The sequence below is a fragment of the Salmo trutta genome, chromosome 5 (assembly GCF_901001165.1).
Source record: "Salmo trutta chromosome 5, fSalTru1.1, whole genome shotgun sequence".
In the NCBI taxonomy this organism is placed as follows: Eukaryota; Metazoa; Chordata; class Actinopteri; order Salmoniformes; family Salmonidae; genus Salmo; species Salmo trutta.
In genome coordinates, this window is record NC_042961.1 from 49,293,858 (window position 1) to 49,314,346 (window position 20,489).

Genomic DNA, 20,489 nt, shown 5'->3' on the forward strand with positions numbered 1-20,489 from the left:
ATTTTTTTTTCGTTTACAGAAACCCACCTGGAGAGCTTGCTGCTGGACCTGGGGTTGGAGCAACACTACACAGAGAAGCTCACCCTGAGCAACGTGCTGCAGATTGATAAGAAGACAGTCGACGATGAACCAGCTCAGACTCACTCAGCCCTGCCATGGACTTTCCTAAAGAGGTTAATGATGGTTAATGTAACAGCTAGAAGTGGGAAATGTACCTCATCAGGAGGTGAGGAAAGTTGTGATGCAGACCTAGATGTGGAGAGTCTGTTTAATAACCTGGACTCTAGTAATGTTGTGAACCCTTTAGACGTTGTTACTGCTCTCTTTCTTTGCTCTAATGGTTTTCTGCAGCAAGAGATGACCTTGAAAATGTCAATGTGTCAGTTTTCAGTACCCCTTCTTCTCCCCAATTGTGACACAGAAAAGTGCACGCTCATGCTTTGGGCAATGCGAGACATTGTCAAGAAGTTCAGACCTCATTCATTGGCAGACCCAAGAGGATTTGTTGAAGACAGGATTGTTCTCTCTGACCTCCCCATGGTCTCTTTCGTCAGATTGGGCAAATGCTCCTTGTCCAAGTCGCAGATTCTGAACAAGCTTCTGAGTAATCCCCAACAGTATCATGATACATTTGTCCACCACGATATGGAATGCGGTGATGGCCCAAGGAGGATATCCAATGGATTGGTTGAGATAAGCTGGTACCTCCCAAGTGGGAAAAAAAATATTGACATTTTTGGTGAAGCTGTTGCTGTAACCAATCTGAGAGGGGACATCAGTTCCTTTGAGACCCAGTACTCCTTTCTTTGTCAGACCTCTGCAGCAGTCTTTGTGTTCTTTGACAACCTGGACAACAAGTACAAGCTACTGAACAGCCAACACACCAAGGCACAGCTGTTTCTAGTGGGTAACCCACAGAGCAAGAGTTTCAGCATTGATGCTTTAAAGAAAACAGCAGCAGAGTTGAACTTAAAGAAAAGCAACATCATCCTCAAAACCAAACAGATGAATGATGCAGACTTTGTGAAGAACCTGCGAAACACAGTTGGTCAGGTGATCAAGAGTTCAAAGTCCAGAATGCCATTGGAGCAGATGGCTGAAGTGGCTCACGAGCTTGGGATTTTGGTTGATGAGGACTGCCAAGAATGTCAGAGTGCCAAGCAAAAAGCTGATGGAATTACCTCAAACATACATGACACTCCACAGTATAAGGAACGTCAGCTTCCCTTGCAAGGACAGATCTGGAAGGAGCTGGCACGTCTAGAGAAAGAGGAATGCAGACTGCGGAAAGCTGGGAACCAGAACCTAGAGATGTACAAAAGTGAACTGCAAACAGAGAAGAGACAACTTAGGGAACAGCAAAGATTGTATGACATGTCAGAGGCAATGACCTGCTTCATACATGGAATATCAGGCACAGGGCTAGAGAGGTCCTACTTCTTGAAATGGATGAGAATGAACCTGGACAATATGGCTCGTAAAAACCTTTCTGGCCTTAGGGATCTGTACAAAGAAAAGTCTCAGAATTGGTCTGAAAACCAAGATGAAATTGCATACCTTGATAGACAGATTTCAAACAGTTCTTTGGGAACCGAACATTTCCTACGTGAAATGGGTCAACTGTACGAATCTGCGGTCTTACTGAGCGAAACTGAAGAGTCACGGCAACAACTGCAGCACCTGCCCAGACTATGTGCTGAGCTGCTTCTGGATGGGTTTCCTCTGGAGCTGGTGGACGGAGACGCGTCCAACATACCTCTGAGATGGGTGAGTGATGTGCTGCATCAGCTCAATGTCTTGGTGAAACCGAAGAACAAGATCCTGGTGGTAACCGTTCTAGGTGTTCAGAGCACAGGAAAGTCCACTCTACTGAATACAATGTTTGGAGTGCAGTTCGCAGTCAGTAGTGGCAGATGCACAAGAGGGGCCTTCATGCTTCTCATCAAAGTCAAAGAGGACTTCAAGAAAGAACTGAACTGCGATTTCCTTGTGATCATCGACACAGAAGGACTGAAGTCTCCAGAGTTGGCACAGCTGGATGACAGCTATGAGCATGACAACGAGCTAGCCACATTCGTTGTTGGGCTAAGTGATGTCACAATAATCAATATTGCCATGGAGAACTCGATTGAGATGAAGGACATCCTGCAGATCGTCGTCCACGCTTTTCTCCGAATGAAAGAGGTGGGAAAGAAACCCAGGTGCCAGTTTGTCCACCAGAACGTGGCAGATGTCTCGGCACATGACAAGAACATGAGAGACCGGAAAATGCTCTTGGAGCAATTGAATGAGATGACCCAGGCAGCAGCCAGAATGGAAAACAAGGAGGAGAACATGAGCTTCACAGATGTGATGGAGTACAACCCAGAGGCTGGTAACTGGTACATCCCTGGACTTTGGCATGGAAACCCTCCAATGGCACCTGTCAATGCCGGATACAGCGAGTCCGTCTACGAGTTCAAAAAGAACATGATCAAGGTCTTCCAGAACTGTGAAGCCTCTGGGAACAACATCATGGACTTTCTGGAGTGGACAAAAAGCCTTTGGAATGCTGTGAAGTATGAAAACTTCATCTTCAGCTTCAGAAACAGCCTGGTGGCTGATGCCTACATGAAGTTGTGCATTGAGTTCAACAAGTGGGAATGGTCTGTCAGAAAACACATGCACACATGGATGACAAGTGCTGAAACAAGGATTTCCAACTTTGGAACAATAGCAATGAAATCTCAAACAGGAGATGTGAGGGATTTTCTCTGTCAATTGAAAAGTGCAGCCTCAACGGAACTTATCAAATGGGAGAAGACCATTCTTGACAACCTGACCAAGTACTACGAACAGACAGAGGGCCATGTCTATCTTGTGGAGAGATACAGAGAGGATTTTGCAAACAGCACCAAAAGTATGAAAAGGGAGATGGAAAACTCTATAATGAGTAAACTGGAAGCTGCTGTTGAGATTCGACAAGGAATGAATAAGCTTGACGGAATCAAGAAAAAACACACAGCCGTGATGGAGGAGAAGGTGCTGAAGTTGCTTGAGGACTGCAGAAAGAGCCATTCTGAGCGGTCAGAGAAGGACCTTGATAGAGAATTTGAAAAGGTATGGGAGGAAACCGTGCAGGAGCTCTCTTTTACAGGATTAAAGAAACGAGACATTGTGAGCGATGTTTTCAACCAGCTCCGGTCTAACATGAAGCAGAAGGGAGGTTCAGTGAATGAAAAGCTGAACAAAGAGAAACTTGAAGATCATGGAAAAGAACCCCTAATAGTCACTCCAGAGGGGGTTTTCAAGAGATTAATTAAGGGGATTTATATGGATGAGCACACAAGAAAAACCCAGGCCATGGCAGACAACCTTATAGAGATATGCAAACAATTTGTGAATGAGAAGATCCAAAATAAAACAGATTACAATGACACATACATTCAAGAGATCATACATATGATTGAAGAGAAGTTGAACGCCAACAGAAATCTTGGAACAAGCGATACATTTGAAGTCTCCATTAAATTGTACATTTGTGGGTTTGCATCCAGGGCTTTCCAATCAATGCATGAACAGTTCATATGTGACAATAATCCTCGTTTGTGCCTTGAACAGTTCAAAGGTAAATACTTGGCGAACTTCAAAGACTTGTTCAATGGACAAGATCAGTGTCGGAAGAAATCTGTGGAGTTCACCAACCTGTGTCTTAAACCTGCAGTAGAAGTCTATGTTGCCAGTTCCCTGGGTCCGGAAATTGTTGACGAAATGCTGACAGGACAGAATGCCTTTCAATTCAGCTCTCGGACATTTTTCCAGTACTCTATCTTGAAGCAACTACTGTCAGAATTCAACTTTGCCAACTACGTGAGCTACACTTGTCACTATGAAGCCTTTGTCAAGAATTGGATTTTGGGTGAAATGTTGAAACGATTTTCACAAGGGAAAAAAATGTTTGAGTTGGAAGACTGTCAACTCAAAGGGATCATCAGAGTCATCACTGAGGCAATCACAAAAGTACAGACGAATAAGAATAGCAACATAAAGGAATTAATTCAGGACATATGCAGGGAACTTGGAGAGAAGCTGGTCATCCCACAAGATGCATTGGAAGCCACCATGATCCTCAACAATTCCAACCAGGAACAGTTTTCCTACTGGCTCAAAACATCTGTGGTGGAGATGGAACAGTCTCTGAGAGAAGAATTCAGAAATGCAACAGATGTAAGTAAGAAATTGGAACAAATGAGGATTAAACCACAGAATATCCTGTTCACAAGAGTGTTTGGCTGCGGGAAGCAGTGTCCATTCTGCAAGTCACCATGCGAGGCAGGAGGGGAGGCCCACAATGATCACTGTGCTTCAATACACAGACCACAGGGACTTGGTCAATACAGGTTTGATGGTTCAAAGGAACTCGTGACTGATATCTGCTCCTCCTCTGTGTTCAGTGAGAGTTCTTTCAGATGCTATGAGACAAATGGAAAATACCACCCTTTCAAAAAGTACAGAGACATTTTTCCCAATTGGCATATTCCAGCAGATCCCAGCATACAAGCCTCAGACTACTGGAAATATGTGATGGCAAAATTCAACAAGGAATTTTCCAAAGAGTATGATGCATGCCCAGGAGATATCCCCCCTGCCTGGAAATTGATCACAAAGGAACAGGCAGAAAAGAGCCTTAGAGAGTCTTTTAGCATTACTAATGCTTTGAGTCCCACGGTATCGCCAGCGCATTTTAGTGCTTCTAACCCCTTTTAAACATTGTGTGTTTTAGCTACAGACTGGTGTTTCTTTTGCATTCTTCTACATAGAAGATCATTGTACATCCCAGGACATAGTGGCTCAGCAGTCTAAGGCACTGCATCTCAGTGCAAAAGGTGTCACTAAGGTGTCACCCTGATTCGAATCCAGGTTGTATCACATCTGTCTGTGATTGGGAGGCCCATATGGCGGCGCACAATTGGCCCAGCGTCGTCCAGGTTTGGCATGGGTAGGCCGTCATTGTAAATAATAATTTGTTCGTAACTGACTTGCCTAGTTAAATAAAACATTTGGTCTATAATACTGTAATAAGCTCACAAAATTGTTGTCACAAACTCCACATAGTTGTCACTGGAATAATATGGTATAACATTTGAATGTGAGGCTAAATATGAGGGCAGAGTAAGCAGAAGAATGAAAGTAGTGAATTTCAGGTATTTCGTCCAGGGATCCCTGCGTCTGAAAAAGTTTTTAATACAGAGCCCATTCATCCTCTCGAAGAGGAATAGCATCTTGAAGAGTAATAATGTATCGGACAATAGTAAAAAAAAAAAAAAGAAGCCGTTACCGGTAAGAGAAATTGACAGATTTAACACTAAACAAAGAAGATACATTTATAATAAAGATGCTTAAATATGCTTAAATCTGATTCTGTTTCAGGTTTTAGTTTACAGAATCAAGACAAGGCATCTGTTTCATCACTAAGCAGAATAGTCTAATCGAAGAGCCACCAATGGCTGGAATGATAATCTGTTATACACTGTGCCTCAGCTTCTTTGCTTGAAAGCAATTCGCAAAAGATACATCAGTCCTTGAACTTGATGTGTAACTATCAGTCTACTTTGGCAGGCACTGACAACAATCAACAAGGAATCTGTTTTCTGATGCGAACTGCAGAATATTGCCTCTTGAAGTCAACACTTTTTTTGAGAATCTTCTACATTTAAGTAATGGTAGTATTTACAGAGAATCATTTTCTAATTATGTTTTGTATTTGTGCTAGTATTAATTTACAGTTTGGGGTTATGTGTTTTTTATCTTTCATTTTTCTGTAACATTGGGTTTGGTAAAATCAAGCATGGTCTGATATTTAACTTACACTTCTGTGATTCAGGAAAGTGTTGAGAAACCATTGAATTGGAAAATTGTGGTGTTCTCTGAGAATATAATACTTTTCTAAACGTTTCACTTTTCTAAGAGACTTTGAGATTATATTGTCTCTGTGAAATATCACTGCTTAGCTATTTGTAGTAGCTGAATAGTAAGATTAAACTGTGTACTTACAAAACTATACCCTGAAGTACACACATAATCATCCTGATGCCTCCTACTGTCAGGGTTGGGTTCAATTCAATTTCAATTCCGGTCAATTCAAAAAGTGAACCAAACGCCAATTCAAATTCAAATTTTTCCTAATAGAAGTGATCAGGAATTTTAGTGTGCTGTACATCCTGATCTGACGGGAGTTGAAATGCAATTGACCCCAACCCAGCTTAATGTATTAGTATTTCCCACCAAACATATTCCATAATAAACTAATCACTTTCTTGTATAATATATCAATGGAAAATAATCTTAACAGTGAGTCCTTGAACTGGTCCAGTTGGTCAATGAGGAGGCGCAGTCAACAACAGCTATGATTGTCTTTTAACAAAGTAGGCTACACCAACTGTAGTAAACTTTCCTTTTTAAAATGTATTCAATGATTATATACTTAGAGAAAAATTGCTTCCATTGAATACAACACAAAAGCAGCACATTGATTTTCAAGTGAGGGTCAATGAATTGATATACTGGACTACCAGCTGAATATTTCAAATCAAGTAGCTTTTTATTGCAGTGGTAGCACAAACAACATGGCACAGTCATGAGAGAATGAAAACACAAAAGTCAAGTTTAATGCATTACATTTCATGTTGTAATTGTACATGGCCTCTATCAAGTAAACATACTAAAATTCAAATAAACTATTACCTTCAGAAATACATATACTTTGGATGTTTTTGTTGATGATTTCTGGTTCAGAACAATAGTTTAGAAAGTGTATGCATTAAGGTTAGACATGCCAGGCTGTTTATAATGCATAGCATAGCGGTTTTGAGAGCAGGGAGACATGATGTGAGATTCATGTGGTTTTTCAGTAAAGGTGACCATTAGCCTTCTGCTTAACCACGAAAGCCAGGGGGTCTCCTAGGGGACGGCCCATCCGGATGTGAGCCAGCAGATCCTGGGTCATGTTGAGGGCATTGCGGGAGGTGTAGAGGTCAGAGAGGTCAGAGTTCATCCCAGATGGGACATACTCCCCACAGTTGGAGCCCCCAAGTCCTGGGGCACAGTCGACCTTGTAGGAAAAGTACAGGGTTCCATGATTCATGGGACACATGCTGTTGTGAGAACCCACTAAGATGGGCCGGACGCTGCACTCCCCCAGAAGGTCGTTCCACCACTTGAACCAGTGTTTGTCTTCATCGTACACAGCAAACTTCAGCTCGCTCGCCAGGGAGAGCTTGACGTTTTCGAAGTATAAGGCTTTGTTCCAGGCAGGGTTGTCATTGTTGTAGATCACATTAGTCTGCATAGCTTTGTCATCCATGAACACCTTGACGGATCAAACCAAATCAAACTTTATTTAAAGCTACAGTATGTGATTCGAAAAATGACAAAACCGGGCCCCCGCCACTTGTTTTGGTACATACTGTACACTACGTGGCTAAAAGTATGTGGACACCTGCTCATTGAACATCTCATTCCAAAATCATAGCAATTAATATGGAGTTGGTCCTCCCTTTGCTGCTATAACAGCCTCTACTCTTCTGGGAAGGCTTTCCACTAGTTGTTGGAACATTGTTGCGGGGACTTGCTTCCATTCAACCACAAGAGCATTAGTGATGTCAGGCACTGATGTCGGTGTTCCAAATCATCCCAAAGGTGTTTGATGGGGTTGAGGTCAGGGCTCTGTGTAGGCCAGTCAAGATCTTCCACACCGATCTTGACAAACAATTTCTGTATGGACCTCACTTTGTGCATGGTGCCATTCTACTGCCAATGTTTGTCTATGGAGATCTCATGGCTCTGTGCTCAATTGTGTACACCTGTCAGTAACGGGTGTAGCTGTAATAGCAGAATCCACAAATTTGAAGGTGTATCCACATACCTTTGGCCATGTAGTGTAGCTGAGGGATGGGGCAACGGAAATGTAAATCACATCAAATCCTAGTTTTTAGCATTAAAGTGCACTTCATAGTAAGTTAAAATAATAAAATAAAAGAGATAATACCTTGACGAAGCCGTCGGTCTGGGAGGTGGTGTCCCCCCAGAGGCCCCTGGCGTTCTTCACGGTGACTGTAAGGTGGGCCAGGCCCTTCTCCTGCGGGCAGCACTGGCTTGTCATCTCCTTGCTGGCCTTGCACACACACTGGCAGGAGTCGTGGGCACTGGAGCTGGAGCCTCCCTTGCACTTCCCAGAGCAGTGCTTGACCAGAGCGTGTTCCAGGATGTAGTCCTCCACAGCCTTCTTCAGCCCAGCCCTCTTCTTGGCCTGCTTCACCAATAGGTGGAGGGGGTGGAGGGAGTAGTTGATGACGTCAGGAAAGGTCTTCAGGCTGCTCGCCCAATCAGCGAAGGCCTTGGAGTTTCCACCCGTTTGGGAGAAGAGCAGGTCGGGCGTCCCGTCCGTCTGTCCCCCCACCACCTCGGTAAACCTGTTTGTTTATCATTAGTCATGTTTTGTCTTGAACGAGGACCACAATGGAAATATGTGTTTTATAAGTCTTGTATAATGCCCATTAACCCCCAAAATTTTTCAAATCTAATTCAACCAAACCTCTCTTGGAAGGTGCTGCTGAAGCGGTCCTTGGTGTCACGTTTCTGAAGGTCCTTCTTGCAGAACTTGGTCTCTGTGTTGAGTTCAGCTGATCCGGTACTGGTGGCGACGGAGGCCTCAGCCTCAAGACAGTCCTTGACCTGGATTATTATTGTTTTTAACGTAATGTACATTTTCTTTAAATAAATAAAAATACATAGATAAATGCATTTACTAATATATTTTGATTAAAAAGTACTTGACCTCGTTCTCATTGTAGCCACTCAGGGCCGCCTGGCACACTCGCAGGGAGGTCACACTCTTCACCCGCCCCCCCAGGAGAACCTTCTTGATGAAGTGGGTGCCAAAGTTGTCAAGAAAACGTCTGTAGTCAACCTTGGTCTTGTCAGTGTAGAGGGGGGGCAGGAGGCCCAGGGAGCGAGAGAACTCAGGGTGCAGGGGAGGGTCATCTAGCAGGCGGTAACTGAGAGAGAAACACACAAGATGGAGAGTTTATAGCCTGTAGAGAGCAGTGTTGGTTCTATAAAGTTAAACTTCTATAATACAAGTGATGTTATATTTATAAGGTATATCACCTGTAATAAGAGCAGTGTATATCCTGTTTGATGAAGCTGTACTTGTCCTTCTTCGACTGGCTCATCACCGTTTTGGCAGCTCTGGAGTGGGTGCCCCCCACCATGACCGACCCCTTAGCCTGGGGGGTCATAATGTCCAGACCAATCTTCCAACTGACATCTACCTACACATTGGTGGTGGATAAGGTGAGTTTACCCACATAAAGCACTTTGAGCATTGGGAAAAGAGCTATACATCAAATCAAATTTTATTGGTCACATACACATGCTCAGCAGATGCTAACACGAGTGTAGCGAAATGCTTGTGCTTCTAATTCCGACAGTGCAGTGATATCTAACAATTCCCAACAGCTACGTAATACACACAAATCTAACAAGTAATCTAACAATTCCCCACCAACAACTCACAAATCTAAAGGGATGAATGACAATATGTACATATAAATATATGGATGAGCGATGGCCGAGCGGCATAGGCAAGATGCAGTAGATGGTATATACACTGCTCAAAAAAATAAAGGGAACACTTAAACAACACAATGTAACTCCAAGTCAGTCACACTTCTGTGAAATCAAACTGTCCACTTAGGAAGCAACACTGATTGACAATAAATTTCACATGCTGTTGTGCAAATGGAATAGACAACAGGTGGAAATTATAGGCAATTAGCAAGACACCCCCAATAAAGGAGTGGTTCTGCAGGTGGTGACCACAGACCACTTCTCAGTTCCTATGCTTCCTGGCTGATGTTTTGGTCACTTTTGAATGCTGGCGGTGCTTTCACTCTAGTGGTAGCATGAGACGGAGTCTACAACCCACACAAGTGGCTCAGGTAGTGCAGCTCATCCAGGATGGCACATCAATGCGAGCTGTGGCAAGAAGGTTTGCTGTGTCTGTCAGCGTAGTGTCCAGAGCATGGAGGCGCTAGCAGGAGACAGGCCAGTACATCAGGATACGTGGAGGAGGCCGTAAGAGGGCAACAACCCAGCAGCAGGACCACTACCTCCGCCTTTGTGCAAGGAGGAGCAGGAGGAGCACTGCCAGAGCCCTGCAAAATGACATCCAGCAGGCCACAAATGTGCATGTGTCTGCTCAAACGGTCAGAAACAGACTCCATGAGGGTGGTATGAGGGCCCGACGTCCACAGGTGGGGGTTGTGCTTACAGCCCAACACCGTGCAGGACGTTTGGCATTTGCCAGAGAACACCAAGATTGGCAATTTCGCCACTGGCGCCCTGTGCTCTTCACAGATGAAAGCAGGTTCACACTGAGCACATGTGACAGACATGACAGAGTCTGGAGACGCCGTGGAGAACGTTCTGCTGCCTGCAACATCCTCCAGCATGACCGGTTTGGCGGTGGGTCAGTCATGGTGTGGGGTGGCATTTCTTTGGGGGGCCGCACAGCCCTCCATGTGCTCGCCAGAGGTAGCCTGACTGCCATTAGGTACCGAGATGAGATCCTCAGACCCCTTGTGAGACCATATGCTGGTGCGGTTGGCCCTGGGTTCCTCCTAATGCAAGACAATGCTAGACCTCATGTGGCTGGAGTGTGTCAGCAGTTCCTGCAAGAGGAAGGCATTGATGCTATGGACTGGCCCGCCCGTTCCCCAGACCTGAATCCAATTGAGCACATCTGGGACATCATGTCTTGCTCCATCCACCAACGCCACGTTGCACCACATACTGTCCAGGAGTTGGCGGATGCTTTATTCCAGGTCTGGGAGGAGATCCCTCAGGAGACCATCCGCCACCTCATCAGGAGCATGCCCAGGCGTTGTAGGGAGGTCATACAGGCACGTGGAGGCCACACACACTACTGAGCCTCATTTTGACTTGTTTTAAGGACATTACATCAAAGTTGGATCAGCCTGTCGTGTGGTTTTCCACTTTAATTTTGAGTGTGACTCCAAATCCAGACCTCCATGGGTTGATAAATTGGTTTTCCATTGATTATTTTTGTGGGGTTTTGTTGTCAGCACATTCAACTATGTAAAGAAAAAAGTATTTAATAAGATTATTTCATTCATTCAGATCTAGGATGTGTTATTTTAGTGTTCCCTTTATTTTTTTGAGCAGTGTATTTTTATTTTACCTTTATTTAACTAGGCAAATCACTTATTTTCAATGATGGCCTAGGAACAGTGGGTTAACTGCCTTGCTCAGGGGCAGAACGACAGCTCAGGGGCAGAATGTCAGCTCGGGGATTCAATCTTGCAACCTTTCAGTTACAAGTCCAACACTCTAACCACTAGGCTACCTGCCACCCCAAATACAGTACATACATGTGATATGAGTAATGTAAGATATGTAAACATTATTAAAGTGGCATTATTTAAAGTGGCATTATTTAAAGTGACTAGTGATCCATTTTTCCAACTGTCCAGTGATTTGGACTCAGTGTAGGCAGCAGCCTCTCTGAGTTAGTGATGGATATTTAACAGTCTGATGGCCTTGAGATAAAAGCTGTTTTTCAATCTCTCAGTCCCAGCTTTGATGCACCTGTACTGACCTCGCCTTCTGGATGATAGCGGTGTGAACAGGCAGTGGCTCGGGTGGTTGTTGTCCTTGATGATCATTTTGGCCTTCCTGTGACATCGGGTGCTGTTGGTGTCATGGAGAGCAGGTAGTTTGCCCCCGGTGATGCGTTGTGCAGACCGCACCACCCTCTGGAGAGCCTTGCAGTTGAGGGCGGTGCAGTTGCCGTACCAGGTTGTGATACAGCCTGACAGGATTCTCTCGATTGTGCATCTGTAAAAGTTTGTCAGGGTTTTGGGTGACAAATTTCTTCAGCCTCCTGAGGTTGAAGAGGCGCTGTCTGTGTGGGTGGACCATTTCAGTTTGTCTCTGCTGCTTCCTTAAGTCCACGATCATTTCCTTTGTTTTGTTGACGTTGAGTGAGAGGTTGTTTTCCTGACACCACACTCCGAGTGCCCTCACCTCCTCCCTCTAGGCTGTCTCGTTGTTGTTGGTGATCAAGCCCATATTATTATTTTTATACATGATTATGATGATTATTATAAAGCTCTCTCTCTCTCTATATATATATATATATATATATATTATATACTGAACAAAAATATGAATGCAACATGTAACAATTTCAAAGCTGAGTTACAGTTAATGTGAGGAAATCAGTCAATTTAAATCAATTCATCACTACTAGCTAGTAGTCAGCTAGCCACTGCTAGCGGTCATCAGCTATCTTTAGCCCGGACAACTCTCGCCAGTCTGCACAGCGCGACTCAAACCAGAGCAAATCGGACCATATCTCCAGATTCCTACCGCAAGCTCTGAACCTTTTCACCTGGATCATCGCAGCTAGCTAGCTGCTATCCGAGTGGCCACTCTTGGCTAACGTCTTTGTCCTGAAGCAAAAACCAACTAGCCTGGAGCTAGCCTTTGCTAAGCCTATCTCCCGACTAGCCAAAGACGTCCATCAGCCACTCCTTGGGCTACAATACCTATTTTGCTAATTGGCCTGGACCCTCGACGACCCAATACGACTGGACTATCGATGTAATTCAACCAAGGTTTTTTTTTCAACTGGCTCCTCCGTCGCGACATCCCCTGAATGCCCATCAGCTAGCCTGCTAGCCACGACCCGCTAGCTGTCTCGGGCATATCGGACTGTTAGCTTAAGAGGCCCATCGGACAAATTTTTTGGCAACCATACCTATTTTGCCAATTGGCCTGGACCCTTTCACCACACGGAGCCCTGCTGATCCACGACGACTGGTCTGCCGACATTACAGCACGAGGGGGCTACAACTGACTTCTTCCATTGCAATGTCCCTCTAAGGCCCTTCTGCTAGCTTGCTAGCCCCGGCACGCAATGCTGCCTGAATCGCCGTTCTCCGGCCCGCCTCTGCCACTCACTAGACCCCTATGATCACTCGGCTATGCATGCCTCTCCCTAATGTCAATATGTCTTGTCCATTTCTGTTTTGGTTAGTAATTATTGCCTTATTTCACTGTAGAGCCTCTAGCCCTGCTCAATACGCCTTAGTTAACCCTTTAGTTCCACCTCCCACACATGCGGTGACCTCACCTGGTTCAAAAAAATTTAACCAGGAACAGATATAGCCATTGGTTCACTCCAGACCTGACTGCCCTTGACCAGCACAAAAACATCCTGTGGCATACTGCATTAGCATCGAATAGCCCCCGCAATATGCAACTTTTCAGGGAAGTTAGGAACAAATATACACAGGCAGTTAGGAAAGCAAAGGCTAGCTTTTTCAAACAGAAATATGTATCCTGTAGCACAAATTCCAAAAAGTTCTGGGACACTGTAAAGTCCATAGAGAATAAGAGCACCTCCTCTCAGCTACCCACTGCACTGAGGCTAGGAAAAACTGTCACCATCAATAAATCCACGATAATTGAGAATTCAATAAGCATTTTTCTACAGCTGGCCATGCTTTCCACCTGGCTACCCCTACCCCAGTCAACAGCACTGCGCCCCCCACAGCAACTTTCCCAAGCCTCCCCCATTTCTCCTTCACCCAAATCCAGATAGCTGACGTTCTGAAAGAGCTGCAAAATCTGGACCCCTACAAATCAGCCGGGCTATACAATCTGGACCCTCTCTTTCTAAAATGATCAGCCGAAATTGTTGCAACCCCTATTACTAGCCTGTTCAACCTCTCTTTTGTATCGTCTGAGATCCCAAAAGATTGGAAAGCTGTCATCCCCCTCTTCAAAGGGGGAGACACTCTAGACCCAAACTGCTACAGACCTATATCTATCCTACCCTGCCTTTCTAAGTTCTTCGAAAGCCAAGTTAACAAAGAGATCACCGACCATTTCGAATCCCATACCTTCTCTGCTATGCAATCTGGTTTCCAAGCTGGTCATGGGTGCACCTCAACCATGCTCAAGGTCCTAAACGATATCATAACCGCCATCGATAAGAGACAATACTGTGCAACTGTATTCATCGACCTGGCCAAGGCTTTCGACTCTGTCAATCACCACATTCTTATCGGCAGACTCAACAGCCTTGGTTTCTCAAATGACTGCCTCGCCTAGTTCACCAACTACTTCTCAGACAGAGTTCAGTGTGTCAAATTGGAGGGCATGTTGTCCGGACCTCTGGCAGTCTCTATGGGGGTGCCACAGGGTTCAATCCTCGGGCCGACTCTTTTCTCTGTATATATTAATGATGTCGCTCTTGCTGCTGGTGATTCTCTGATCCACCTCTACGCAGACGACACCATTCTGTATACTTCTGGCCCTTCTTTGGACACTGTGTTAACCTGTCTGGGCTAGGGGGCAGTATTTTCACGGCCGGATGAAAAACATACCCAATTTAAACAGGTTACTACTCTTCCCCAGGAACTAGAATATGCATATTATTAGTAGATTTGGATAGAAAACACTCTGAAGTTTCTACAACGGTTTGAATGGTGTCTGTGAGTATAACAGAACTCATATGGCAGGCAAAAACCTGAGAATATTCCATGCAGGTAGTGGAAAGTCTGAGAATTGTAGTTCTTCTTTTGATTCTCTATCGAAACTACAGTGTCTGTGGGGGACGTTGCACTTCCTAAGGCTTCCATTGGCTGTCTAAAGCCTTCAGAAAGTGGTTTGAGCATTTTCCTGTCACTGGGCAGATAATAGGAGCTCAGTTACTGAGTGGTCTGCCTGGCAACAAAGGGATCGGATATGCTCGGTCCCGCGAGCGCACCCCTCCTTCTTTTTCTTCTTGAATGAATATGCTATTGTCCGGTTGGAATATTGTCGCAATTTTACGTTAAAAATACCATAAAGATTGATTTTAAACAGCGTTTGACATGCTTCTAAGTACGGTAATGGAACATTTGGACTTTTCGTCTCTCGTTCCTCGCTCGCCTCTGGATAAGTGATCTGTACGCACGAACAAAACGGAGGTATTTGTACATAAATATGGATGATTTCGAACAAAAACAACATTTCTTGTGGAAGTAGCAGTCCTGGGAGTGCATTCTGACGAAGATCAGCAAAGGTAAGAGAATATTTCTAATACTAATTCTGAGTTTAGGTTGCCCCGAACTTGGCGGGTGTCTGAATAGCTAGCCGAGCTATGTACTCAGAATATTGAAAAATGTGCTTTCTCCGTAAATCTATTTTAAAATCTGACACAGCGGTTGCATCCAGGGGTAGTCTATCTATAATTCTTAAAACAATTGTTATATATTTTGTCAACGTTTATGATGAGTATTTTTGTAAATTGATGTGCACATTCAACGGACGTTTTGGTGGGAATATATTTTCTGAACAGTACGCGCCAATGTAAAATTGGGTTGTTGGATATAAATATGAACTTTATCAAACAAAACATACATGTGTTGTGTAACATAATGTCCTAGGAGTGTCATCTGATGAAGATCGTCAAAGGTTAGTGCTTCATTTAGCTGTGTTTTGGGTTTTATTGACACATGTCCTTGCTTGGAAAATGGTTGTGTGATTATTTTTGTCTATGTACTCTCCTAACATAATCTAATGTTTTGCTTTCGCTGTAAAGCCTTTTTGAAATCGGACAATGTGGTTATATTAATGAGAAGTGTATCTTTAAAATGGTGTAAAATAGTTGTATGTTTGAGAAAGTTGAATTATGACATTTTGATGTTTTTGAATTTTCCGCCCTGATATTTCACTGGCTGAGTCCCGCAGGTGGTAGCCCATAGAAGTTAACTAACCTCCAGACGAGCTTCAATGCCATACAACTCTCCTTCCGTGGCCTCCAACTGCTCTTAAATGCAAGTAAAACTAAATGCATGCTCTTCAACCGATCGCTGCCCACACCTGCCCGCCCGTCCAGCATCGCTACTCTGGATGGGTCTGACTTAGAATATGTGGACAACGACAAATACCTAGGTCTCTGGTTAGACTGTAAACTCTCCTTCCAGACTCACATTAAGCATCTCCAATCTAAAATTAAATCTAGAATAGGCTTCCTATTTTGCAACAAAGCATCCTTCACTCATGCTGCCTAACATATCCTCGTAAAACTGACTATCCTACCGATCCTTGACTTTGCAGATGTCATTTACAAAATAGCCTCCAACCCTCTACTCAGCAATTTGGATGCAGTCTATCATAGTGCCATCTGTTTTGTCACCAAAGCCCCATATACCACCCACCACTGCGACCTGTATGCTCTCGCTGGCTGGCCCTAACTTCATATTCGTCGCCAAACCCACTGGCTCCAGGTCATCTATAAGTCTTTGCTAGGTAAAGCCCCGCCTTATGTCAGCTCACTGGTCACCATAGCAGCACCCACCCGTAGCACGCACTCCAGCAGATATATTTCACTGGTCACCCCCAAAGCAAATTCCTCCTGCTGCCAATGACTGGAACGAACTGCAAAAATCACTGAAGCTGGAGACTCATATCACCCTCACTAGCTTTAAGCACCAGCTGTCAGAGCAGCTCACAGATCACTGCACCTGTACATAGCTCATCTGTAAACAGCCCATTCAACTACCTCATCCCCATACTGTTATTTATTTTATTTATTTTGCTCCTTTGCACCCCAGTATCTCTACTTGCACACTCATCTTCTGCACATCTATCACTCCAGTGTTTAATTGCTATATTGTAATTATTTCGCCACTATGGCCTATTTATTGCCTTACCTCCCTTATACCACCTCATTTGCACACATTGTATATAGACTTTTTCTGTTGTATTATTGACTGTATGTTTGTTAATTCCATGTGAAACTCTGTGTTGTTGTTTGTGTCGCACTGCTTTGCTTTATCCTGGCCAGGTCGCAGTTGTGAATGAGAACTTGTTCTCAACTAGCCTACCTGGTTAAATAAAGGTGAAATAAAATTTTAAAATGACAAAAAATAGGCCCTAATCTATGCATTTCACATGACTGGGGATACAGATATGCATCTGTTGGTCACCGATACCTTCAAATAAATGGGCCTCACAATGACCTTCAGGATCTCATGGTCTTCCCTGTGGCTCAGTTGGTAGAGCATGGCATTTGCAGCGCCAGCATGGTGTGTGCAATGCCAGGGTTGTGGGTTTGATTCCCACGGGGGGCCAGTACAAAAAAAAAAAATGCATGAAATGTATGTATTCACTACTGTAAGTCGCTCTGGATAAGAGTGTCTGCTAAATGACTAAAATGTAAATCTCATCACGGTATTTCTGTGTATTCAAATTGCCATTGTTTAATGCAATTGTGTTTGTTGTCTGTAGCTTATTCCTGCCCATACCATCTGTTCACAATGATGACATCAGCAAACCGCTCATCCACACAATGCCATATATGTGTTCTATGGTTGTGAGGCCGGTTGGATGTACTGACAAATTCTCTAAAATGACAGAGGTGACTTATGGTAGAGAAATTAACATTACATTCTCTGGCAACAGCTCTGGTGGACATTCCTGCAGTCAGCATGCCAATTGCACGCTCTCTCAAACCTTGAGACATCTGTGGCATTGTGTTTTGTGACAAAACTGCACATTTTAGAGTGGCCTTTTATTGTCCCAAGCACAAGGTGCACCTGTGTAATGATCATGCTGTTTAATCAGCTTCTTGGTATGCCACACCTGTCAGGCGGATGGATTATCTTGGCTAAAGAGAAATTACCACTAACAGGGATGTAAACAAATTTGTTCACAACATTTCAGAGAAATAAGGTCTGAGTTTAGTAGTAGTAGTAGTAGTAGCAGCAGTAGTAGCAGTGGTAGTAGTAGTAGTAGTATTACCTCTGTCTGGCTGCTGCTCACAAACGCCTCGCTGGAGTCGTAGACCATGCTGGCTAACTTCATGTTGCACTTCTGCGAGGGACGCCAGTCCACCACAGCCGCTGGCAGCCTCTGAGTCTGTCCATCCATGAAAGGGTTAACACAGAGGGTACAGGTCCCGTTACCGGTCTTCCTCCAGGTGTCCACGTCGATGACATAGGCCTGCTTACGTTCCATGGTGACAACGTCGAAACCCTCGCCCGCCAGGTTGGTACCGGGAGCTGACAGCGCAGCCTTGCACTCTGCTGGCCGGCCCGTGGTGCACGAGGACAGGACAGGGGACAGCCACGCTCCCCACAGCCACAGCAGGGCAACCAGAGAAGTCTGTGTGCCTGGAGAGGAGAAGGTAGATATTACATTACATTTAATTCAAGGTCAATTCAAATGGTAAACTTAACGGGATATTACATTCCAATATCAACGTTTGTCAGATGTTTTCAGGACTCAAAATGTGGCGCTATTTGATTTGACTAGCGGAAACAGTGTTAATTCCAGGGTACATATGCTCCCGTGGGAGACCATGGTTCGATCCCTGAGTCAACTTCTTCAACTGCTCACCTTTCATCTTTCTCCTTACTCACTTCACCTCTGTAACTAATTTATCTCCTTTAAACTATACAATGTGTACGGTGAGCAGACTCCTGTTCCCCTACAAAAAGAAAGGGGAGGAAAAAAAGAAGAGTTGCTCTCATTTTGGAGACATACATAGAGGGTAAGAATAGATATATATAGCCTCTTACCTGACATAATATCAATCACAATCTCTTGGTGATGCTGATGGGTTTGATGAAGATGATCCTGGAACAATGGAGCATTCTGTGTCTGTCTGTCTGATGTCTGACTGACTGACTAACTGACTACTGGGAAACAAACAGGAAGATGTTATCTGTGGGTTCCATCCTGGAGGCGGCGTTTTTAGTTTTGGTCAAGGCATTGTTTATGTAGATGGGGCCTGCAGTTTCCTTTGGTTATGAACCACCACCTGCTGTTGCTATGTGTGTTGTGGTGTGGGGGTGGGGGTGGGTGTTCACTTATAAGAAAGCCTTTGCAAACATACAGATAATTAATATCTGTGCATGAGTGAATGTTTCATGGCACCAGAAAAACAAGACTAGACCCAGCAATTTCCTAACTCTAATTGCACACACTTTCACCTGTCTGCTACTGCTCTCCATAAATAGTCAACCAGGCACCCAATCAAACCGGTCCCTGGCACTGCCACTTTACATACAGAGCCATTTGACTACGTAGGCAGTCATTGTCCCTCTGAGCTCTGTGGATAGGGCTGGGCGATATGGTCAAATCAAACTGAAGAAGACATAATCACATTTTACTTGTCACATGAGCTGAATACAACATGTGTAGACCTTACTGTGAAATGCTGAATGCAACATGTGTAGACCTTACTGTGAAATGCTGAATGCAACATGTGTAGACCTTACTGTGAAATGCTGAATACAACATGTGTAGACCTTACTGTGAAATGCTGAATACAACATGTGTAGACCTTACTGTGAAATGCTTACAAGCCCATAACCAACAATGCAGTTTGAAGAAAGATAAGAGTTAAGAAAATATTTACAAAATAAACGAAAGTAAAAAATACATAAATAAAATAACAATAACGAGGCTATATAGAGGGGTACCAGTACCGAGTCAATGTTCGGGGGTACAGGTTAGTCGTGGTAATTGAGGTTATATGTACATGTAGGAAGGGGTTAAGTGACTATGCATAGATAATAAACAGCCAGTAGCAGCAGTGTAAAAAAAAAGGGGGGGGGGGGGGGTCAATGCAAATAGTCCAGGTAGCCATTTGATGAACTGTTCAGCAGTCTTATGGCTTTGGGGTAGAAGCTGATAAGGAGCCTTTTGGACCTGAATGATGAGTCATTCAAAGAATAGACCGTCTGCTACAGTGATGAGAAGAGGGCTTTATGGTGGCGGTGAGCACAGTTGAAACCCTTCCTCTGGTATTCTAGCATGGTGGTTAGAAGTCTTGATAAGCACAGCACCAAATGACACTTCCCTCACAATGAACAGGTTTCACTGTGAACAAAGTGCAGGTAAATGGTACACATTGTTACATAGTACTATTGATATTCCTGTTTGCAATTTCTATAATAACTCATTTTTATACGCATTCATCTGTTGCACTCTACTCCTCACTCTCTCTCTCTCTCTCCTCTCCAGCTATCCAGTGGTGCCTATACTGTGTAGCATCTATGTACTGTCTGTGTAATCACACATTGCTCTACCCCTCTCCATCTACTCCAGCTGTCCAGTGGCTCTAGGACAGGTAATGAAGGAGAGCCAGGCATGGCCAGCTGAACCCCGACCAGCACCAGGCCCGGGGACAAGGCCTCCACCTACAGCCTGACCAACGTGGTGCCCCAGGCCAAGGAGTTCCTCCAACACAACTGGCTCTCCACCACGCCGCAACAACTACTGCCATGGAACGGTCTATGTTATCACCGGCCTCACCACCGCCAGTAACACCATTCGGAGAGGTATCGTTAACCGGGTGGGGGTACAATTTCCATTCACCAATAATTTGTTGCTATGCCCAATAAACACGTACAGAAACATAAACT

The 20,489-nt window shown here is 44.3% G+C and overlaps 2 protein-coding genes across 9 annotated transcripts in view; one reads left to right on the forward strand and one right to left on the reverse strand.

Annotated features, from left to right (window-relative positions):
* LOC115194356 (receptor-type tyrosine-protein phosphatase eta-like) overlaps positions 1–6,732 on the forward strand; it is a 54,040-nt gene extending 47,308 nt beyond the window's left edge. For 7 of the 8 annotated variants that reach the window (XM_029753994.1, XM_029753999.1, XM_029753993.1 and 4 more), the window contains one exon: positions 20–6,304. In XM_029753994.1, coding sequence (XP_029609854.1) covers positions 20–4,746 — 4,727 coding nt within the window. In that variant the 3' untranslated portion in view covers positions 4,747–6,304. Of the gene's footprint in view, positions 1–19 lie in introns of all 8 variants that reach the window. The other variant, XM_029754002.1, reaches the window with a different exon arrangement.
* Positions 6,556–18,842, reverse strand: LOC115194360 (perforin-1-like). The gene is made up of 7 exons (XM_029754006.1): positions 18,639–18,842; positions 17,860–18,230; positions 9,148–9,311; positions 8,816–9,035; positions 8,573–8,712; positions 8,027–8,450; positions 6,556–7,348 (listed from the first exon to the last, which is right to left on the reverse strand). Exons 1-7 carry the CDS (start codon positions 18,643–18,645, stop codon positions 6,887–6,889), a joined length of 1,788 nt encoding a protein of 595 aa, XP_029609866.1. The 5' UTR covers positions 18,646–18,842; the 3' UTR covers positions 6,556–6,886.
* Between the last annotated feature and the right edge of the window lie 1,647 nt (positions 18,843–20,489).

Excerpts from the sequence above, each read along its gene's own strand:
- LOC115194360 (XM_029754006.1), bottom strand. Across the intron at positions 9,312-17,859 it reads TGAGCAGCAGCCAGACAGAG|GTAGATGTCAGTTGGAAGAT; the intron begins GTAATACTACTA and ends ACCAATGTGTAG. Across the intron at positions 8,451-8,572 it reads AGCAGCACCTTCCAAGAGAG|GTTTACCGAGGTGGTGGGGG; the intron begins GTTTGGTTGAAT and ends ATAAACAAACAG.